This window comes from Acinonyx jubatus, chromosome D1, assembly GCF_027475565.1.
Source record: "Acinonyx jubatus isolate Ajub_Pintada_27869175 chromosome D1, VMU_Ajub_asm_v1.0, whole genome shotgun sequence".
Lineage (NCBI taxonomy): Eukaryota > Metazoa > Chordata > Mammalia > Carnivora > Felidae > Acinonyx > Acinonyx jubatus.
The window spans coordinates 69,543,338-69,562,663 of record NC_069390.1 but is presented as its reverse complement, the minus strand read 5'-3'; the positions used below and the strand labels follow the sequence as shown (position 1 = coordinate 69,562,663).

General features: G+C 38.6%; 1 protein-coding gene across 1 annotated transcript in view; it reads left to right on the top strand.

The window, feature by feature from the left end:
* The window catches only part of GRM5 (glutamate metabotropic receptor 5), a 513,530-nt gene that overhangs the window by 398,500 nt on the left and 95,704 nt on the right, over positions 1-19,326 (top strand). The window contains 1 exon segment of the mRNA XM_027040000.2: positions 13,904-14,150. Coding sequence (XP_026895801.2) covers positions 13,904-14,150 — 247 coding nt within the window.

The window sequence follows — 19,326 nt, the reverse complement described above, 5'->3', positions numbered from 1 at the left end:
ATTTTTTGTAATTTTTTATTTTTTAATTTTTTTAATTTTTAAAAATTTTAATTTATTTTGTTGATTTTTTTTAATTTAATTTTTTAAAGTTTTTTTTAATTTAAACTTTTCCCTTTTTCCTCTTCATCCCCCCTTTTATATATAGTATATATAGAATTAACCCAAATTTTGGATATATATATATATTTGCTTTATTTTATCTATATTTTAATCTTTTCTATTTCATTATTATTTTATTTTTATTATTATTGTTATTATTATTTAGACTAAGCATATAATTATATAATCAAGAATATATTTCTAGTTAAGATATTTCCTAATTATACATTATTGAGGCAGGAATTTCCTAATTTCTGACATGCCAGAAGTTTATTTTCTGAAATTATACAATTTAATTTTTCAATCTGTCTGTCTTTAGAAAACTTGTTTATCATAAATGAACCTCATTTTCCTTGTATAAAAATTGAGGCTAATGGTAGTATCTACTCACAGGGCTTCTATAATGGCTAATTAGAATACTGATAGTTCCCCAATAAATACTACTCATTACTATTAATCAAAACATTTTACATATACTTTCTCATTTCTCCTCAAGTCTTAACCCTCAGAAGATAATAGGGATAGTGATTCTCACTCCCAAGTGAAGTAAAATGACATTTGCAAAAGTGACTTTCTTATGTTTATATAAAGTTAGGGGAGATACTGGTGTGGAAAGGTCGGTCCATAGAGCCAGCCTGAACTGAGTTTGAAATTTCACTTTAGGTGAGACATTTTGGACTCAGAGACTTAAAATGCCCAATAACATAGAGCTAAAATGTAGTAAAGTGGAACAAAGGCAGAAAATAATGTTAGGTCATATGTCTGCCATGAGGGTTAAATTAGGTAATGAATGGAAAGCACCTAGTATCCAGCATCTGTGGGATACTGTCTTCTCCCAGCTCTTCTCCATTAATGCCCACTTTTGAAATTATTTTGAAATAAAATAGTTTATAAAAAATAATTACTGTCATAGTTAAAAGTGGAATTTGTGATTTTAATGCAATATCTATAATGAAGAAGCTAGTACTAGTGGTACAGTACCCAGCACACTCAGCAGAGGGAGCTTCATAAATAGTTCCTGATAAAAATGATCCAACGTTAAGGGCGCCTGGGTGGCTCAGTTGGTTAAGGGTCTGACTCTTGATTTTGGCTGAGGGGATGATCTCATGGTTTGTGAGTTCGAGACCCGCGTTGGACTCAGCACTGACAGTGTGGAGCCTGCTTGGGATTCTCTCTCTCTCCCCCCGCCTCTTTCTGCCCCTCCCCCACTCAATGCACATGCACACTCTTTCTCTCAAAATAAATAAATAAACTTAAAAAAAAGATCCAATGTCTATCAAGTCTTTCTATCCTAATCAAATCTCTAGTATTAGACATGATAATTAATCTTTCACATGTACAATTTGTGAACTCTACATTTTGTTTATATACAGAGGGCTTATATGCTGAAATATAATTCATTTTTTCAATTTTCTATTTCATTTCAATCACACTGCTTATTAGATGGGGTTTTCAACTAGTATGTTTGTTATTTTTAATTAGAAGTAAAAGTCATAATGAAACTTAAATTTTTTGCATCACTTACTTTCAGAAGCATAAACTCTGGAACATTTTGTAAATTAAAAGGTATAGTAATTCTCAAATTTTCAAAGGTGGGGAGCAATGCTAATTTTACAAATAACTTTGAATAACCAAGTGATCTCTTGGAAATAAATTGTACTAGATATACAACAACACCAGCAAGAGCTTCCAAGTATTTGGTACCATAATATTATGGGGTCATGGCTTCTATACATACTGTCTTGAATTCTCACAACTCTACAAGAAGGTATTATTTTCCTTGTTTTCCAAATAAGGAAGGTCTGAAAAAGGAATTATTCAACTCTACTGGGAAACCCTAGCAAGGCTTCACAGTAGAGAGATCATTAAATTGTGTATCAGGATATGATAGGGGAGCACCTGGGGGACTCAGTTGGTTGAGCGTCTGACTTTGGTTCAGGTCATGCTCTCACAGTTCATGGGTTGGAGCCCCGCATCAGGCTCTGTGCTGACAGCTGAGAGCCTGGAACCTGCTTTGGATTATGTGTTTCCTTCTCTGTCTCCGACCCTCCCCCACTCGTGCTTTCTCTCTCTCTCTCTCTCTCTCTCTCTCTCTCTCTCTCTCTCTCTCTCTCTCAAAAATAGATACACATCAAAAAAATTTTCATAAAATAAAATAATATGATAGGAAGCTCATTGGTTAGGATGGGAATGTCACATCTTTAGGAAACGTTATAAAACAAAATAGGGAATAACAGTGGCAATGAAGATGGTTGGCCAGATAGGGACAGTTGGAAAGCTGTGGCCTAGGAGTCTGGTCTTAGTATAGTAAGGAGAACGTAATGCTATGGCTTTTTGCCATGTACTCTTTTAAATAATGCAACCACGAGCCTTCATATCCCTATGGAAGTCTTCCTTCATTTACATACCATATGGAAGTTCCTCACAATACTGTAATGTGAATGAAAGAGATACACTATCTGAAATCACATATCCATCACAGGCCTGCCAACCAACCGGCTGCTCACAGTGAATCATTTACATTTAAAATTTGGTGTTCTGCACATAGAAGTGTACAATCCCTGTTGAATTTCTGTAGCTCCCTGAAGATGCGTCTTCTTTCTGCAGCTGCTGCATTCATTTGCATTTCAATATGAACATTTAGAGGTCAACTGCCTGTATTTCAGACACAGTTATAAATTGGAGCCAAAGCAGATATTAGAAATTGGTATCTCTACAGGTGTATGGATACAGCTCTGGGCTCCCAGTGCTGCCATGCTTCCTGATATAGAAAAAAGCACATGATATAGTCTTAGGAAAGTCTGAATGAGTTATGTGATGTCATTGGTCAATTCAGCTCTTTCATGGACTTTTGTTTTTCCTTCTTGATATCTCTAATTTCTGTCCAAGCCCCAGCTCACTTAACATGTCCTTTATTTTATTAATCTTAACCTATGGTCCCAAGAAGCTAGTTGCATCTTCATTATAACACAAATTTCTTTGTCTGGCCCACTATATGTAAAGTTCCATACAGGAGTTCTATCCATAGTCATCCATCATTCATATGACCCACCATTACTGACAATGTTGAATATTATTCTGGGTACTGGAAAGCAAGATCAATGTGGGCCTGACCTGCATAGAACTCATTGCCTAGTGTGAACTAAATTCTGAATCTCATGGTATGTTTTGAGGCTTTTGCAAAAAATAGGTGCTTAGTAAATGTTAAATGAAGGAATGGATTGCTTACTCACCACAGCGTTAGAAACTGTGGAGCATACAGTGTACCTAAGACAGTTTTAGCCCTCAGGTGGCTCATACCCCGTGGTAGGCACAGACAAGCACATAGGTAATTCTAGTGCATGACGGAAAGTATTCTGTAGTAGAGGTATACACATATTTCTGTGGGAGTGTGTAATGGCAAAAGATGAATTCTGGCTTGGGGGATGTTCTGCCCTTCTGTCACAGTGAAAACAAATTATTGTGTCAGCCACTGAGCATAATTGGAATCCATTTGCCATATGCATAAGGAATGAGTAGATTCAGAAAATAAATGACGTTAAGGAGAATTTGTTTCCCTGCTATTTATTTTCTCTCGCAACGTTACAGTATGTTATCAAGTGACATCTTCCAGATTTATAATCTCCTTCCTAGAAAATAATTGAATCCCTTCCCTCACATCTTCCTTTCCTTTACTGTCCTTCCCCTACTGGTGGGTAGAGAGGAAATAACGGGGACAATCCAAAAGTATTTTAGTAGCTAGTTTAAGGGATAACACAAAGAACTGACTTGGGATTTTTTAAATATTTTTTAATAAATTTTTGCCAGATTCATTACTCTATGGTCATAGGTTAGTTTGCTGAAAAGAATTTTAAACCATGGTTTCCTTTGTTGCCCATATGAAAATAACACTAGTCTAAGAGTTTAAACACAAGATGCCAGCTGCCATTAACCAAAGGTGTGACTTTCAAGAAATCTTTTTCCCTCATTGGCCTTATTCTTCATCTACAAAATGAGTTCATTGAACCAATTAGGAAGTCCCAACATCAGAGGAATATAGGGGCCAAAGATGTGATATAAAAGAGAGAAGCAGGTTAGCATTTGCCGTGTGAGAATCTGAATGAAGCCAGTATTGTGACATCTGTTTTTTTTCCCCAAGAGTCTACAAAGCTGGATTCTCATGTAAAATTTCCACAAAGTAGCATTTAGCCAAACAAAACATATCTAAATGCCAATTTAGTCCAAAGGCATCCTTTCTGTAGCCTCTAGACTAGATGCTTTCTGAAGTCCTTAGTATCTTCTCTGATTCTGCCTTGTTAAGACACTCTGATTTCCCTCTGTTTGACAGCTACTAAGCTTCAAAGAAAGTTGAAGCTGAACCCAGATGAATTAAAGAACATATTTTTAAAAAGAAAATATTTTAAGTTCTGTAAAATTAAATTGTAATCACAGATTGAAGGATTTCAGTTTCTGCTAATCCTTTTAGAATCTTCTCATTTGATTAAACAATAGTAAAATTAGGAAATGAATGTTAAGTGTTCTAAATCAGTGATCCAGTTTTGAAAAAAATAAAATAAAAAGGGACCAGCCTCTCTTCCTTGCTTCCATTTCTTCTCTCCAGGCTGCTGTGAGGCAGATGGAGCCTGAGAGCAGGTTGCAAGTTTTGGTTGGCACAAATCCTCATGCCTGCATTGGGCTGGCCTATAGTGGACCCTAAAAAATAATCCTTAAACAAAGTAAATACTGTTGACTAAAGTCCAGTTCTTTTGTGCATTAACAAGCCAACTAATTAACATGCCCTCTCTTTCCTAACGCTTACTGGGTATGAAAAGAAGTCTAGGTAAAATGAGCTGTTTCATTGTGTGCACTGAAGACTTTGAAATTTTCCTAATAAGGTCAAACTTCTTGGGCCTCCCAAATTGCTTTCACTGAGCCCATGGGTTACATGCTGAGTGTTTCTGAGGAGAGAGATACTGTGTCACTTGTATCACCAGCATCCATCACAGTGTCTGACATACAGTATGGGTTCAATAAATGTCTGTTTAATCAATAACCTAATTAATCTCTGAATGAGTCAATGAATAAATTAACTAAGAACTAGAATTTCTCTCTAGGGCCTAAGAAGCAAGAACAAAGGAATTGAATAGAACTCTGAGTTCTATTAAGACATCTAAAGAAAGGCTGTGTCAACCAACAGAAAGTAAGGAGTTTGAAAATGTAGACAGAAGATCAGCAAAAAGGTGGTTGGGACCCTTACTGCTCTCACACATAATCACAGATAGTCCCCTGACTCCAGGTGTCATCTCATGATTCTGGACATTTCAAATATGATGTTATCTTAGATAGAAGGGTAATTAACAAAACAAAACAAGAAATCAGCCTGGTCAGCGTCAGGCTGCAAGTTGGTGCCCACCGTCTCTAGGCTGTGGTTCTACTGTCAACCCAGTTTTCAAAGCCTCTGCAGTTTTCTCAGAGCTTGTTGCTTATGCGCCTGGTGCCAAGAGTTCATATTTGACTTTGTAGGATCACTTTCTTGAGCTCCCCCCTTCCCAGTTTCCCTGACATTTGTCAGCTCTCTCTCATCTCTGTCCTGACCCCCTGGGTAGAAATGTGCAGCTTTGGTGTCTACCTCTGTCTTTCACCTTTGTCCCTTTGACTAGATTACCACGGAAGCCACCATTTGGGGGAGAGGCTAGGAGAAATGAAAAAAGCATTTCCCCACACTCTTGAGACACAGTTCCTTTGGTCATGGAGAAGGGCTCCCACCTTAAAGTACAGCAGTTTGCCCCACTACCTCTGCAGGGCTGCCTGGGGCTCACACAGACCAAAACAAAAATAGAATTTCCTCCACTCTCTCTGACTCATAGGGAGCCCCTTTCCACTCTTCAGACAAGAAATAGAATACTTCTCTTGGCGATCCCTCTGCCCACACCTCAGATTAGTCCACAGCTCCATGTTTTGGGGCTACCTTTGCACCCAAGCCTGGAGATACTGGAGGGAAAAGATCCAAGAATCTCACGCATGCTTCAGTGGTATTTTAAATTCTGGTTTCCTCCCCCAACCCACCTGTTACCATTTACTTTTAAAAATCCTCTGAAAACTGTTCCAGTCGTTCTGTCCAGGGTTTTTAGCAGCATTCAGTGGGAGAAATAGGGTGGAGAGGGCTTACTCTATCTTGACTGGACCAGAATTTTCTCAAGTAGTTTTATTAGGTGGTGAAAGCCCATGAGATTGCTTAAGGGGATTGTTTGGTCCACCTGGCAGATCCTATTATAAACTGGCAGTATTAGTTTTGTTTATTGTTATTCTACAAAGGAATGACTGCTCTTGTAAACTGATTTGACAATCTGGAGACCAGACCTGGTATTTGGTGACATCCTGTCATTCATTCATCAGGCCACATTCATGTACCTAACATATATTAATAGTACCAATTATATGTCAGGGGCTGTGCTAGGCACAGGGGCTACCTGTATGAATGACACAGAATGTCTGTCATTGAGGAGTCCACAGTGTACTAGAAACCAGCCAAAGGTCACCACCAGTGCTACAAGAGGACAAAGCAGAGCTTTAAGTCTAGACCAAAGACATAGGTAAATAGGCAACCTGTGTATAGGGTGTTCAGTGTGTAATAAATGCTAGCATCAGTGCTGTGGGCGAATAGAGCAAAACCTTAATTCTAAACTGGAGGAGGGTCACGACCAATTTCTGAGAAGACGTGAGTCTTAGACACACACAAAATAATAAATAGAGAATCTGCAAGAGAGTATATTCCACATATATAGAGCGAAATGCACAGAGGCCCGGATACAAGGGAGAAGAGTTTACAATGTGACTACAAGAAGTTTCGAATATGTGGTATTATACAGTATCATGGGTCAGAATTGAGGGGTAAATCAAGGGCAGAAAAGAAAGGTCTGGAAAGTTGGGACAAGGTATTTGGAGTGTAATTTGGTTATCAACTGAATGGTTTTAAAAGGAGACTAATAAAATCAGTTTTGTGCTTTAGAAAGACCACTCTTTATATATCTACGCTGGGAATATATAGATTCCAGCAGAACAAGATTAGAGGCAGTAAGATCTGTTAGGAGGCTATTGCAGTGACCCAAGCAAGAAATTATAAGACATTCTGGAACTAATAAAAAATAAATCATGCCATGTCCACACAAGGAAACACTGTACAGCTGATAAAATAGTGCAGCACCAGGAACTCAAAAAGGAGTCTGATACCTGAGATAGATCCAGTCTGTCATCTGGTCATGTCAGTTCTGTTTTCAAAATGTGTCCTGAATCTGAATGCTTCTCACCCACATCTAAGCCACCAGTGTCTGTTGCCTGGTCGGTCACATCGGCCACTGACTGATCTCCCCATTCAATGCGTGGCACGGCACTTTTGATTCCCCATCCCCACCAACCTATTTCTCACACCTCAAATGTACACTAAACCATCAAGTTGCTTAAAATGAAAACCTGGACTAATCCGTGATTCTTCTTTTTTCTTAATACCTCACATCCAACCCATTAACACATCCTATTCTCCCTGCTTCCAAAATGTACTTAGAATCCTATCCTAAACTAAGGCACCATCTTCTGTTCGCTTCCTATTTCCACACTCCCTCGGTTTTCCCACCCTCATTCAATCTTCATCCTCAAAATAAATTTTTTAAAATGAAAAGGATATCGTGACATCTCTGATAAAAGCACTCCAAAGTCCTATACTAGGCATCCCTTATTCTCATTACCCTCCTTGTCTTACCCTTACTCACTATTCTGGCCTTTCTTGTTATTCCTCAAAAACACACTAGGCACATTTGCTCTAGCAAATGCCTCTACTTGTGAACATACGTCTTCCAGATCTTTATATTCTGCATATGAAGAAACAAGCCAGATCATTTGTAACAGAACTTGGATCAGGGGCCAAGTAACATAAACCATTTTACTTTATCAAGTGCTTTATAAATATAAACTCAGCTAATCCCTGTATAAATCAATTGCTTAGATATTATTATTAAACCCATTTTTTTTCAGGCACAGAGAGGTTAATGACCTAGGCCAAAGTCACACAGCTAGTACATGGCCCCGCTGTGATCCTAACCTGCTGCCTGGTTCCAGGATCTGTACTCCCATTCTTTATGCTCTGCTATTGTTAGTAGTTGATGTGTACTCTCTAACACAAAGTAAGGTATTTTGCGGATTTCACCCCTTTCTGATGTGTGTAGAGTTAGGGAACAGGTAGAGATAGACAGAGATCTAAGCCTGAGGAGGTAAGAGGCAGGAGAATTACCTAATTAACCAAATTCGCACCCCAATATACAAATACTAAAGCTATTGCGTTAATTGCTTTTAAATACAGCTACCACTACCCTGTGCACAAAAAGCTAGGCTTGCCAGCTACTGACGGGTCATCTTGATTTCCTTAGTTTCTTCATCTACAGTGGAAACAGCTCCTAAACTTCCTTGAGTTTTATGAAATTGAAGCATTTTTAAAGTATTTATTTTGTTGTCACACATTTCAAAAGAGCTCTCTCAGCTACCTAAAGGTGATAACTTAGCCTGGAGCTGCTGCTTCTGATGGAGGGAAAGGCTGGTATGTAGGTGAGGTGGTGTAGGCAGAATTTAAATGTGAATTTTTCTTAATTGCCCCCCTGTTGCATCCTGAATGCTAAAACAGATTAAGATATCCTTCTTTAAAAATTCCTCATCAAATTGACTTAAGGAGATATTACAAAGGTTAAATTTACATTGGTTTTCTTCCACAGGTTTTGTTTGTTTTTTGAATTTGCAGTCTTCTGGTAGTTTGGGTGACAAGGGAAAATAGTTACCTGGAACTTCTGTAAGAGCCTAATGCTGCCCACGTAGGTCAGATGTTTGAAGATGCTCAGTAACAACAAATGATACAACAGACTGTGCACAGACACATGATGAGTCCTTTGGTTTCTGAGCTCCTGCTTTTTTTGGTCAGCTCCTTTTGTGCACTCCTGGGCCCAGATTTTGGGCAGCGTTAGCAGACATTATTGGAAGGAACAGAAACATAGCACTTTCCAGGAAGGATTCAATCTTGTTACCAGTTTGTTTTCCCTCACTTTATCTCTTAAGTAGAATACTTTTCAGAGGTGATACAGTAATATCATACGGGGAGTATTTCTAGAGAAAGCAATATAGTATAGCAAAAAGGGCACCGATCTTAGTGTTAGAAATTCTTGTCTATTTTTGATTTTTATATCCACGTAACCTTGGAAAATCTACTTAAATTGTCTACACCTCAGTTTCTTTATCTCTGCAGTGTGAATACAGGTATTGATGCACATCACTGATACACGCAAAAATTATTTTGAAAAGTGCCAAACAAATGCAAATTTTCATTCTTGCCCCCATTCAGTTCAACAAACAGTTCAGTAACCATGCCCTAAGCACTGTCATTTGATTTACAAATGAATAAGCCTCAAATGCTGCCTTTGTGCCAGTTGCTGTCTATTGTAGACAAGGCAGAAAGAAAAATCAGGAAGGGAACCTGAAACATGACTGCCTGAGAGCTCTACTGCGCATCATATTAGGCCAGACCTTTGGCTTGCTTTTGTTTTCCAAAGTGGTGACCACAAAACATGGTGGCTAAAGGGCTTTATTATTTACATTTTGGTACAGTTACTATTTATGAAGCATCTATCTTGTGCCAGCCTCTGTGCAAGGTATTTATGACTTGTCGCCATTGAACAGGTGATTAAACTGAATCTTAGAGAATTTAAGTAACTTGCTCAAGTCACAGAGCTAGTAAGACATAAAGCAAGAATTTACATCTCCCTCTCCTGCTCATAAGAGGAAAAAACCACCACCTATCTAGTAGCCACAAAAGCAACTATTGCTGACCTCCGATAAGGGTTAGGAGGCTGAGCTGATGCGTGAGTAAGACACATCCTTTTAGGGAGTTAAATGGAGGAAGGTAGGAGATGGACTGACGTGGGGACCGGATGTTCCAAATTCTCCTCCCTCTAAGTATGCCCACATTTCTATAGTATGTTGTGCAGGGTGCCTGAGATAGGTATAGAGAAAGTGGTAGGAAGTTTGAAAAAGCAAAGTTAATTTTAGTATCTATAATCATGGTTGTCTTCATGAAGGAAGTCCTCTTGGAGCCTTTGAGAATGGATAGAAATAGTGTTGGTAGGGTCAGGAAGGAAAAGAAAATAGAAAGGAGAGTTAGAAGGGACAGTTCTTTAATTTACTCAACAAATATTTTTTGAGGACCCACTCTGTGCTAGGCACTATTCTAAGCACTGAGTAGTAAAGGAAACAGGCAAAAAAATCCCTGGCTTCACAGAGGTTACATTTTAATGGGTAGATGTTTTAGGCAATAAACAAGACATATACATAATATTTTAGATAGTGGTAAGGAGAAAACTACTGTCGGGAAAGGAGACCCACCGGGAGTATGTGTGGAGAGTGGGACAGAGATGAGATGTAGCCAGGGTGTCCCAAGGTCTCACAGAGAGGATGATATTTTAACAAAGACCTGCACTTAGGAGGGAGCAGGTTCTGAAGACCTCTGTGGCAGAGCCTTCTGGGTAGAAGGAACAGCAAATACAAGGGCCCAGAGGCAGGGGCACCCCTGAATATTTGAGAATCAGCAAGGAGGTGAGTGTGGCTAGAGAGGAATAATTCAAATCAAGAGTGTTAGGAGATGGAGTCAGAAGCATGAGGGGTAGGGTGCCATGAGTCAAGTTCTTGTATGTCTCTGAAAGTCATTGCAAGGACTGTGGCTTTTACTTTCAGTAATAAATGCCACTGAAAAGTTTGATCAGAGGAGTGTCGTGATCTGATCTACATTTTAAGGGAATTTCTATGGCTGTTGGGTTTAAAATTGGCTGGAGTAGGGGAGGAAGGGCAAAGATAGAAAATAAAAACAGTTTAAAGACTCTTGTTATAATCTGGAAGAAGACGATGTATATTAAACCCGGTAGAACAACCAACAAAACTAAAAGGCAACCAACAGAATGGGAAAAGATATTTGCAAATGACATATCGGACAAAGGGCTAGTATCCAAAATCTATAAAGAGCTCACCAAACTTCACACCCGAAAAACAAATAACCCAGGGAAGAAATGGACAGAAAACATGAATAGACACTTCTCTAAAGAAGACATCCGGATGGCCAACAGGCACATGAAAAGGTGCTCAACATCGCTCCTCATCAGGGAAATACAAACTGGTGCAGCCACTCTGGAAAGCAGTGTGGAGGTACCTCCAAAAATTAAAAATAGACCTACCCTATGACCGAGCAATAGCATTGCTAGGAATTTACCCAAGGGATACAGGAGTACTGATGCATAGGGGCACTTGTACCCCAATGTTTATAGCAGCATTTTCAACAATAGCCAAAACATGGAAAGAGCCTAAATGTCCATCAACTGATGAATGGATAAAGAAATTGTGGTTTATATACACAATGGAGTACTACGTGGCAATGAGAAAGAATGAAATATGGCCCTTGGTAGCAACGTGGATGGAACTGGAGAGTATGATGCTAAGTGAAATAAGCCATACAGAAAAAGACAGATACCATATGTTTTCACTCTTAGGTGGATCCTGAGAAACTTAACAGAAACCCATGGGGGAGGGGAAGGAAAAAAAAAAGATTAGAGTGGGAGAGAGCCAAAGCATAAGAGACTCTTAAAAACTGAGAACAAACTGAGGGTTGATGGGGGGTGGGAGGGAGGGGAAGGTGGGTGATGCGTATTGAGGAGGGCACCTTTTGGGATGAGCACTGGGTGTTGTATGGAAACCAATTTGACAATAAACTTCATATATTGAAAAAATTTTAAAAAATAAAATCTTTTTTAAGTAAAAAAAAAAAAACCCGGTAGAAGTAGATTGGTATGAAGTAGTTTAATTATTAATGGTAGAAAAAATAAGAGTTGAGAAGGTATGAAGGAAAGAGGAGGGAAAAGCGACCCAAAAATATTTGATTTAATACCTAGTAGCATGGAGTTTACAGTGGAGTGGGGTCGGCAGGGGTGGGAAGTATGAAGCGAGCCTATGTAGAAAAGAAAATTATGAGAATTGATTACTAAGCCTGGGTCCAGTGCTTAGTCCTTAAATGGAAATGGGATTCCTCATCTTAAACTTATGTCAGGATGAGTTGTGCTGTTTTCTTTGTTTTCTGCTCAGGGAAAGTATCAGCATTTGGGCCAGCAATCAAGAAGGGGGTAATATGCCTCTACAGTTTGAAAAGTCATGAAAAATCATGCTACCTTTAGAAAATTCCTTTCTATCTCTCTTACAGAAAACTTTTTTTTCCCAAATGACAAGCTCTGTCTTTATTTCAGCTGTCACTTTTGCCTTCTTTCCATGTTCTCCCTATGTGTCTCAATCTTCCCCATTCTTCAGTTACCAGCCCTGGTAGTAGATTCTGCCTCCTGAACACTTCTGCCCATAACCATGGCCTCTACCTAGGCAAGGCCACCTTCAGCTATCATGGGGATCATCGCATCACTTCTTCATAGGTCTTTCTGGCTCCACTCCTGTAGCCCTTTTAATCTTTCTCCATGCTGTAGCCAGATTAGTCTTCCTAAAATAGAAATCTGATCATGCCCCTACCTAAACACTGCAAGGGATCCCAGTGATCTTAAGATAAAGTACATCATAAAGTATACCAATCTCAATGTGGTTTAAGCAGCCCTTCCCTCCTCTACTTCTCTACCTCTCCCCATTCTCTCATCTCCCATATCATGTTCTGAACATTCCAACCTTCTTAAAGTTTCCCAAACACAGCACGCTCTATCTCATCTATGAACCTTCAAACACGCTTCCCTCCACTCTTCATCCAGCTGATACTCAGCCATAATGCTCAGCCTCAGTGAGTCTCTGGGTCTGATGCCCCTCCTGACTCAGTCCTGCCTCAGGACTTACCAAACCATACTGCAGTGGCTTGCTGAGATGCTCACGTGCCTTCTTGACTCTAGGGCAAGTATCAGATTTATCTTGTGCCACATATGTCCCTCGCTCCCAGCAAGTTCTAAGCAGTCATAAGTAACAGACACTCATTCCATACTGCATCAATAACCTATAACAAATGTTAGTTCTTTAATGAAACTTTCCCAAGAGCTGTCCATTGGAAGGGTAACTCGACATGTGTTACAAATTTATCACCTTCCACCTTTTGCTGTGGTTACATAATTTATCTCTAATATTGAACAAGTTCTTCTTAAGTGCCGAATCCATGCCCAGTTTATCATTGTTTTGTCCCTAGATCGTCTACCATTTTTTTATGTTCAGACTCTAACAATTAATTGATTAATGGAGTATAAATCTTATATTTTAGAATTTCCAAATAGGCCAGTTTATGGAGAGCAAATGCTTTGAGGTTGCAAGGGGTGCATGATAAATCCAAGCAGGTAAGTTGAGTCAAGATGGTAGAAAATATAGTTTGTTTAGCTATGACTTACTGGTTTGGAAGCTGGAGATGGGTTGTGGATTTCTAAACCAAGGAGGTAATATTATCATAGCTGAGTACTAAGGAGATTAATCTGTCCTTAAAATAAGTTTATGATACAGAAATACAGTGCTTTCCTGCATCCATCTCCAGGATTGGTAATAGAGGAAGTGAATCTTGGTACTGTTGGGGATTCGGGTCTTTCTTCAAGGTTTTTTGGGGGGAAAAACTGGAAATAGAAGACAATCATTAGACATACGAATTTGGGACCTCTATCTTTGTATTTACTCTGGCTCTAACTCTGATAAATTGCTCAGTGAATGCTCAAGTTATTCAGAATCCATGGATATAGCTATAGCAGAATTAAATCTCATAGTTAATCCATAATTTGTTTCTCAACAGGTTCTCTGACTCTGAGAACACATCACGTTCAAGATTCCAAAATGGGATTTGTGATCAATGCTATCTATTCCATGGCCTATGGGCTCCACAACATGCAGATGTCCCTCTGTCCAGGCTATGCAGGCCTCTGTGATGCAATGAAGCCAATTGATGGACGGAAACTTTTGGACTCCCTGATGAAAACCAATTTTACTGGGGTTTCTGGAGATATGATCCTATTTGATGAGAATGGAGACTCTCCAGGAAGGTACTGTTCTGATTCTCTCCCAGACAATAGCACCTGAACAATCATCTCTTGATCCTAAGGTGTCTGTTTCTGTCTTTTGTAGTTATCTCGGCTTACTGGTCATATTTGGCCAGTTCTGACACCAGAAAGTGATGAAAGATAGAGAGGGGAAGCCCCATTTTCTGTAGCCAGGTACATTACTGATGCTGACAACAGACTCTTGGAACCATCATATTTCAGAGACCTGCACTTAGAGACAGGAGCCTCATGTTATTGTAGCAAATCAAAAGCCAGCCCTGTGGTTTCTCTGTACGTGTTTTCTGTTATTCTCTGTATTCTGCTCTCTTTTGGGGTCATAGAACTCTTCTGAAACATGAATGGTTCCATTTGTGGTAATTCAGAAATGGGGCTGAGGTGCTGTTACATTCTTTGCTGTACCTATAGTAAGTTATAAGTCATTTTATTATCCTGTAGCTGGAGGACTTTCTCCTTTCTTGAGGACTAAATTGCCTTTTCCTCTGAAATTCTACCTTTCATTATTTATAGAGGAGCCTGAGAAATATGAACTTACTGTTAATTATAGGTCAGCCTCCAGGGAAGTCATTAGGTACCTAGAACTTACCACTATTCACATCTATCTCAGACTCAAAATCCTTAAGTGACTGTACACATGAGACCTTTAATCCATGAGGGATAATGTTGTTAAAATGATATGCAGAGTTGTAGCAGGGCAAGGTCTTCACTCTGCCTTACATTGGCACAGTCAGGGTCCTCTGGTCTCCCACTGTAAAATCCCAAGTATTCTTCCAGCAACAGTTTATGCTTGACATGGTGTCTTTACACTCTGCAGCTGATCCTGCCAAGAGAAGGTTTCATGACTCCATGACTCACACCCCATATGCCCACACATGTACCAGCCACCTTGGTTCTAGCTTGTTTCCACATTACTGAGGTGAGCTGGAGCTTGTCCCTGACTGCAGCTGTTACCATCTCATAAGCTGAGCTTTGAAGTGACAGTTCCAAACCATGCAGCCAAGAGCCAAGCTATATATTTTCTCCATTCTAGAGGCTTGAAGACTATTGCTCCAAGCAGGCGCTTTGCCAAGAAAAGCTGACTTTTCATATATAGTTTTCTTCTTTTTGGATATTCAGTATATCCATGGGGAGTAGGGAATACAAGCATTCTATCAGGGCCAAAGAAAACTTCACGTTTGTTGTAAGGCTTCAAAGGGCAGGTCAACCAATCAGCTCAGTCTGTAGTCTCAGGTCAAGGGCTAGTCCCTGATATCTGCACATGGATTTACTATTCTTATGAGCATACCAATCGCACCAACATCAGCTTAGGACTTGTTCCTCAACTTTGATGACTACAGCTCCAATATTCAGAGTTTTCAAGGCATGTACCCAAGCCAGTTCCACAGAGCAGATAGTGAAGAAATGTCTCAGCTCTATTCCAATGGAAAAGCTTAATGGATCAGACAGAACATCACTGTCTCATTCATAATCCTCCAAATTTGCTGCAATAGGGTACACTTATGACATTGGTTCTTAACCTTTTTTAGAACACGAATCTCTGTTAAGACTCAAATGAAATTTATAGATGTTCTCTAAATTACAATATACATAAAATTTTGAAAACAATTTCCCAAGAATTCACAATTGTTTAGAGATTCCAGAGTTACAAAATTATAAAGGTTTGGTATTACAGTAACCCATTAATAAATAAATCTGAATTGGACTCTGAGGGCATGAGCCAGATTCAGGAGGATGGTTTCTAACTTTTTATTTTTCCAATTAATCCAGTTCTATTTACAAAATAACTAAACTAATATTAACTGAACATATGTTCTGAGCCAAACACTTAGCTAAGTCCTCTACATTTTAATCCTATGAGGTAATGTTATCATTCTCTTTTCCCACTCCAGGCTCACAAAGTGAAGCTTACAAAGATTAAATTACTTCCCCAAAGATACAGTCTAATACATGATAGCTCAAGATTCGAATTCAGTCTCCTGGACTTCATTCCTAACATTACACAGTAGCCTGCCAATTAATCAACCAGGATCAAAATTAAAAACCCACTGTTTTTTGAGAAATGTATTGGGAGACATTCTGTTGTTATTTCTGTGTAGTAAAAGTTATGGCTCTGTTGGATCAAAGACATTCCAAACTGAGAAATGAACCAGAGGAGCCCTGGGGGTGACTAGGCAGTCCCCTAAAATGCCAGAGTCACAAGAGGAAGATCCTAAACAAAGAAAGCAGAGACAGGTAGCTCACTCTGGCAAACACACTTGGGGACTACTGGAAAATTCACTTCAACCACTGCTTCTAAACCTCACATCTAATCAGACTACTATTAGCCCACAATTCTTTAATGAAAACTTTGGGACCAGGTATGTTACAGAATTCAGGATTTTTAGATTTATAAAAGGTAACATAGTTATATAGTACCACCAGCATGCTGTGGAGCAGGCTTTAATCAACATATTAATATTTCTGTAGCAAAACACACAAATATTCACACAAAGTGTGATACATAGGCTATATGTAGCAAAACATACAAATATTCACACAAAGTATGATACATAGTGTAAATAGCCCCATTACAGTGTAGGTCAAGTTCTATCACCAGATGAGTTTAGATTGGGTCATGTTTTGTTGCCAAGTGAGTTATAAAATAACATAATTTTCAGAGCTCTAAGGTTTTCAGAATTATAGATAAGAATACTTACCACCAATGGTATAGATCACAGGTCAGCAAACTGTGGTCTTCAGGCCAAATTGAGTCTGCTGTCTGTTTTTGTAAATCAGGTTTTATTGGAATACAGTCAGCCTCACTTACTTAGATAATGTGTATGGCTGCTTTCACACTACACTGGAAGCGTTGAGTAGTTTCAACAGAGACCATCTCACAAAGCCTGAAATATTAACTATACCTTTACAGCCAAAGTCTTCTGACCCTTATATGGAGACCATTGAGAACTAAGGTTTATGAGGACTTGCCACTGCCTGGGACTGAACATAAATGGGCAGAGGAAACATGGAGTTAACATCAGACTAAGTACAACTGACTACTTAAAGCAAAAAATTTGACAATATATTGTGATATTTATAAGCATGGCTGTGTAAAGTATTTGGCAACATGGCATAAAGAAAGGGGGTATAGAATTATACAATGGCAAGTTTCTTATCTACATTAAGTGACACAACATTAACTTTAAGTAGAATAAGATAGAGTGCATATTTAATCCCTTAGCAAGAGGAATAGCTAAAAGACCAACAGAAGACTACTTTAAAATTTTTGATTAATCCAAAAGGTAAGAAAAGAAGAACACATGGACAGATGTGACAAAGAAAAAAAAAAGACTAGAACACTAGAAATTTGAAGATACTGAGCTGGTTTGCACAATGTACTTAATATGTGGCTCTGTCCACGGAGGGTCCATAGAGATGATTTATTTCAACTTCCTAACTCTCTCTGAGGTGAAAAAACAGTCTCAGAGAAAGGAAGAGGCATGCCCATTCCCATGCAGTCACTTAGTAACAGAACAAGGACAATATACAATTGCCAGGCACAATCATTAAATTCAAATGAGAAGAATGTAACTTAATTTACACCCCCTCCATTTTCTTTATGTTACATGTGAAATGGTTCTATGTATATCCTGAAAAAAGATCTCATTATTATTTATTAAAGGATTTGGTCAAAGCAACCCTGTGGTCTCTGTTTAATCTCTGATAATCCAACCCCAAATTCACAGATCATTATAATCACTTTGTTGCATGGACTTGTGTGTGGAGTGTCCATTTTGTTAACCAACAGACAATTTATCACATTTTTAAGAATTAAACTTTTAAAAAACACACACCTTAGAATTATATACTGAGCTGATCTGAGGAGCTATAGACATCTAATATTCTGTACAGTCAGTTCCCCTGACAACCTTGCTTCAGCCTCTTGGGTAAACAATACCTCACTATCTTCTGAGGAAGGAAGACTGCTCCAATTTTCAGGGACTTATAACTGCTTAGAAAGTTCTTTATTTCTGTTAAACTGAACCCTGCCTGCCTCTAGTTTCTACTTAGGGCTTTGATAGGACTTTTTTTTTCTTTTTGGTTAGAACGCATTTCATGTTTTATTTTGTTTTTGAATGCTATATAAAATTCATTTTTTAAAATGTTAGTGGGGCGCCTGGTGGCTCAGTCGGTTAAGCATCTGACTTCAGCTCAGGTCATGATGTCGGGCTCTATGCTGATAGTTCGGAGCCTGGAGTCTGCTTTGGATTCTGTGTCTCCCTCTCTCTGCCCCTTACCTGCTTGCCTGTTTGTGTACGTGTTCTCTCTCTCTCTCTCTCTCTCTCTCTCTCTCTCTCTCTCTCCCTCTCTCTCTCTCTCAAAAAATATTTAAAAATAAAAAAAAAATGTCAGTATATTTCAACTGTAAATTGTGGTCAGTTAAGGAAGAGAGACAAGGGAAGGCAGAGAGAAAGGAGAAAGAAGAGAGATATTGCAGAAGACAGATCACACCTATCACACACAGTGATGAGAAAGAGGTTTCAGGAGCGCAGAGATGTAGAAACCAAGAGGCTCAGTGAAAGACAGCAAGAGAGCAAGACAGGGAGAAAGAGAGGGAATGAAATAATGGGAAACAATTGCAGAAAGCTATTATGTGTTTCAATTCTTAGCTAATTAATTCTTCTCTCACTTTTGATGGAGAATAAAATCTATATCCTATCTCTGAAAATTGAAAGAATTCATATCAATTGATAAGTGAAGGCAAAAAAAAATATTTTTCATGGAGAATTATTTTTACCTAATTTTTTTCTAATATACTGCTACCAAAGATTTTTACAGTAATGTTATATTTTCATCACTACAACTACTAATGATAATATATCTGTATTTGTCTTACAGATAAGAAATAATTACCAGAAATCTGGAGGCTAATAATTGCATGGGGAGGATTCATTCTCTCTAACATAGTTAAAACAGGTTGACAGGTTTGAACCAAATTTAAGGTTTAACTTTTCTTGAAGTCACTTCCCTGTCAAATATAACATTTTCCATTCTATGCAGTTTTCATATTTATTTTTCAAAAACTGGATCTCTTCATGGTTTACCATTCTCCTACGTAAAACAGATTTTTTGTGAAAGGGAAGCAACGAGGGTTGATTCTTTGCTCTATCAAATAGTTATG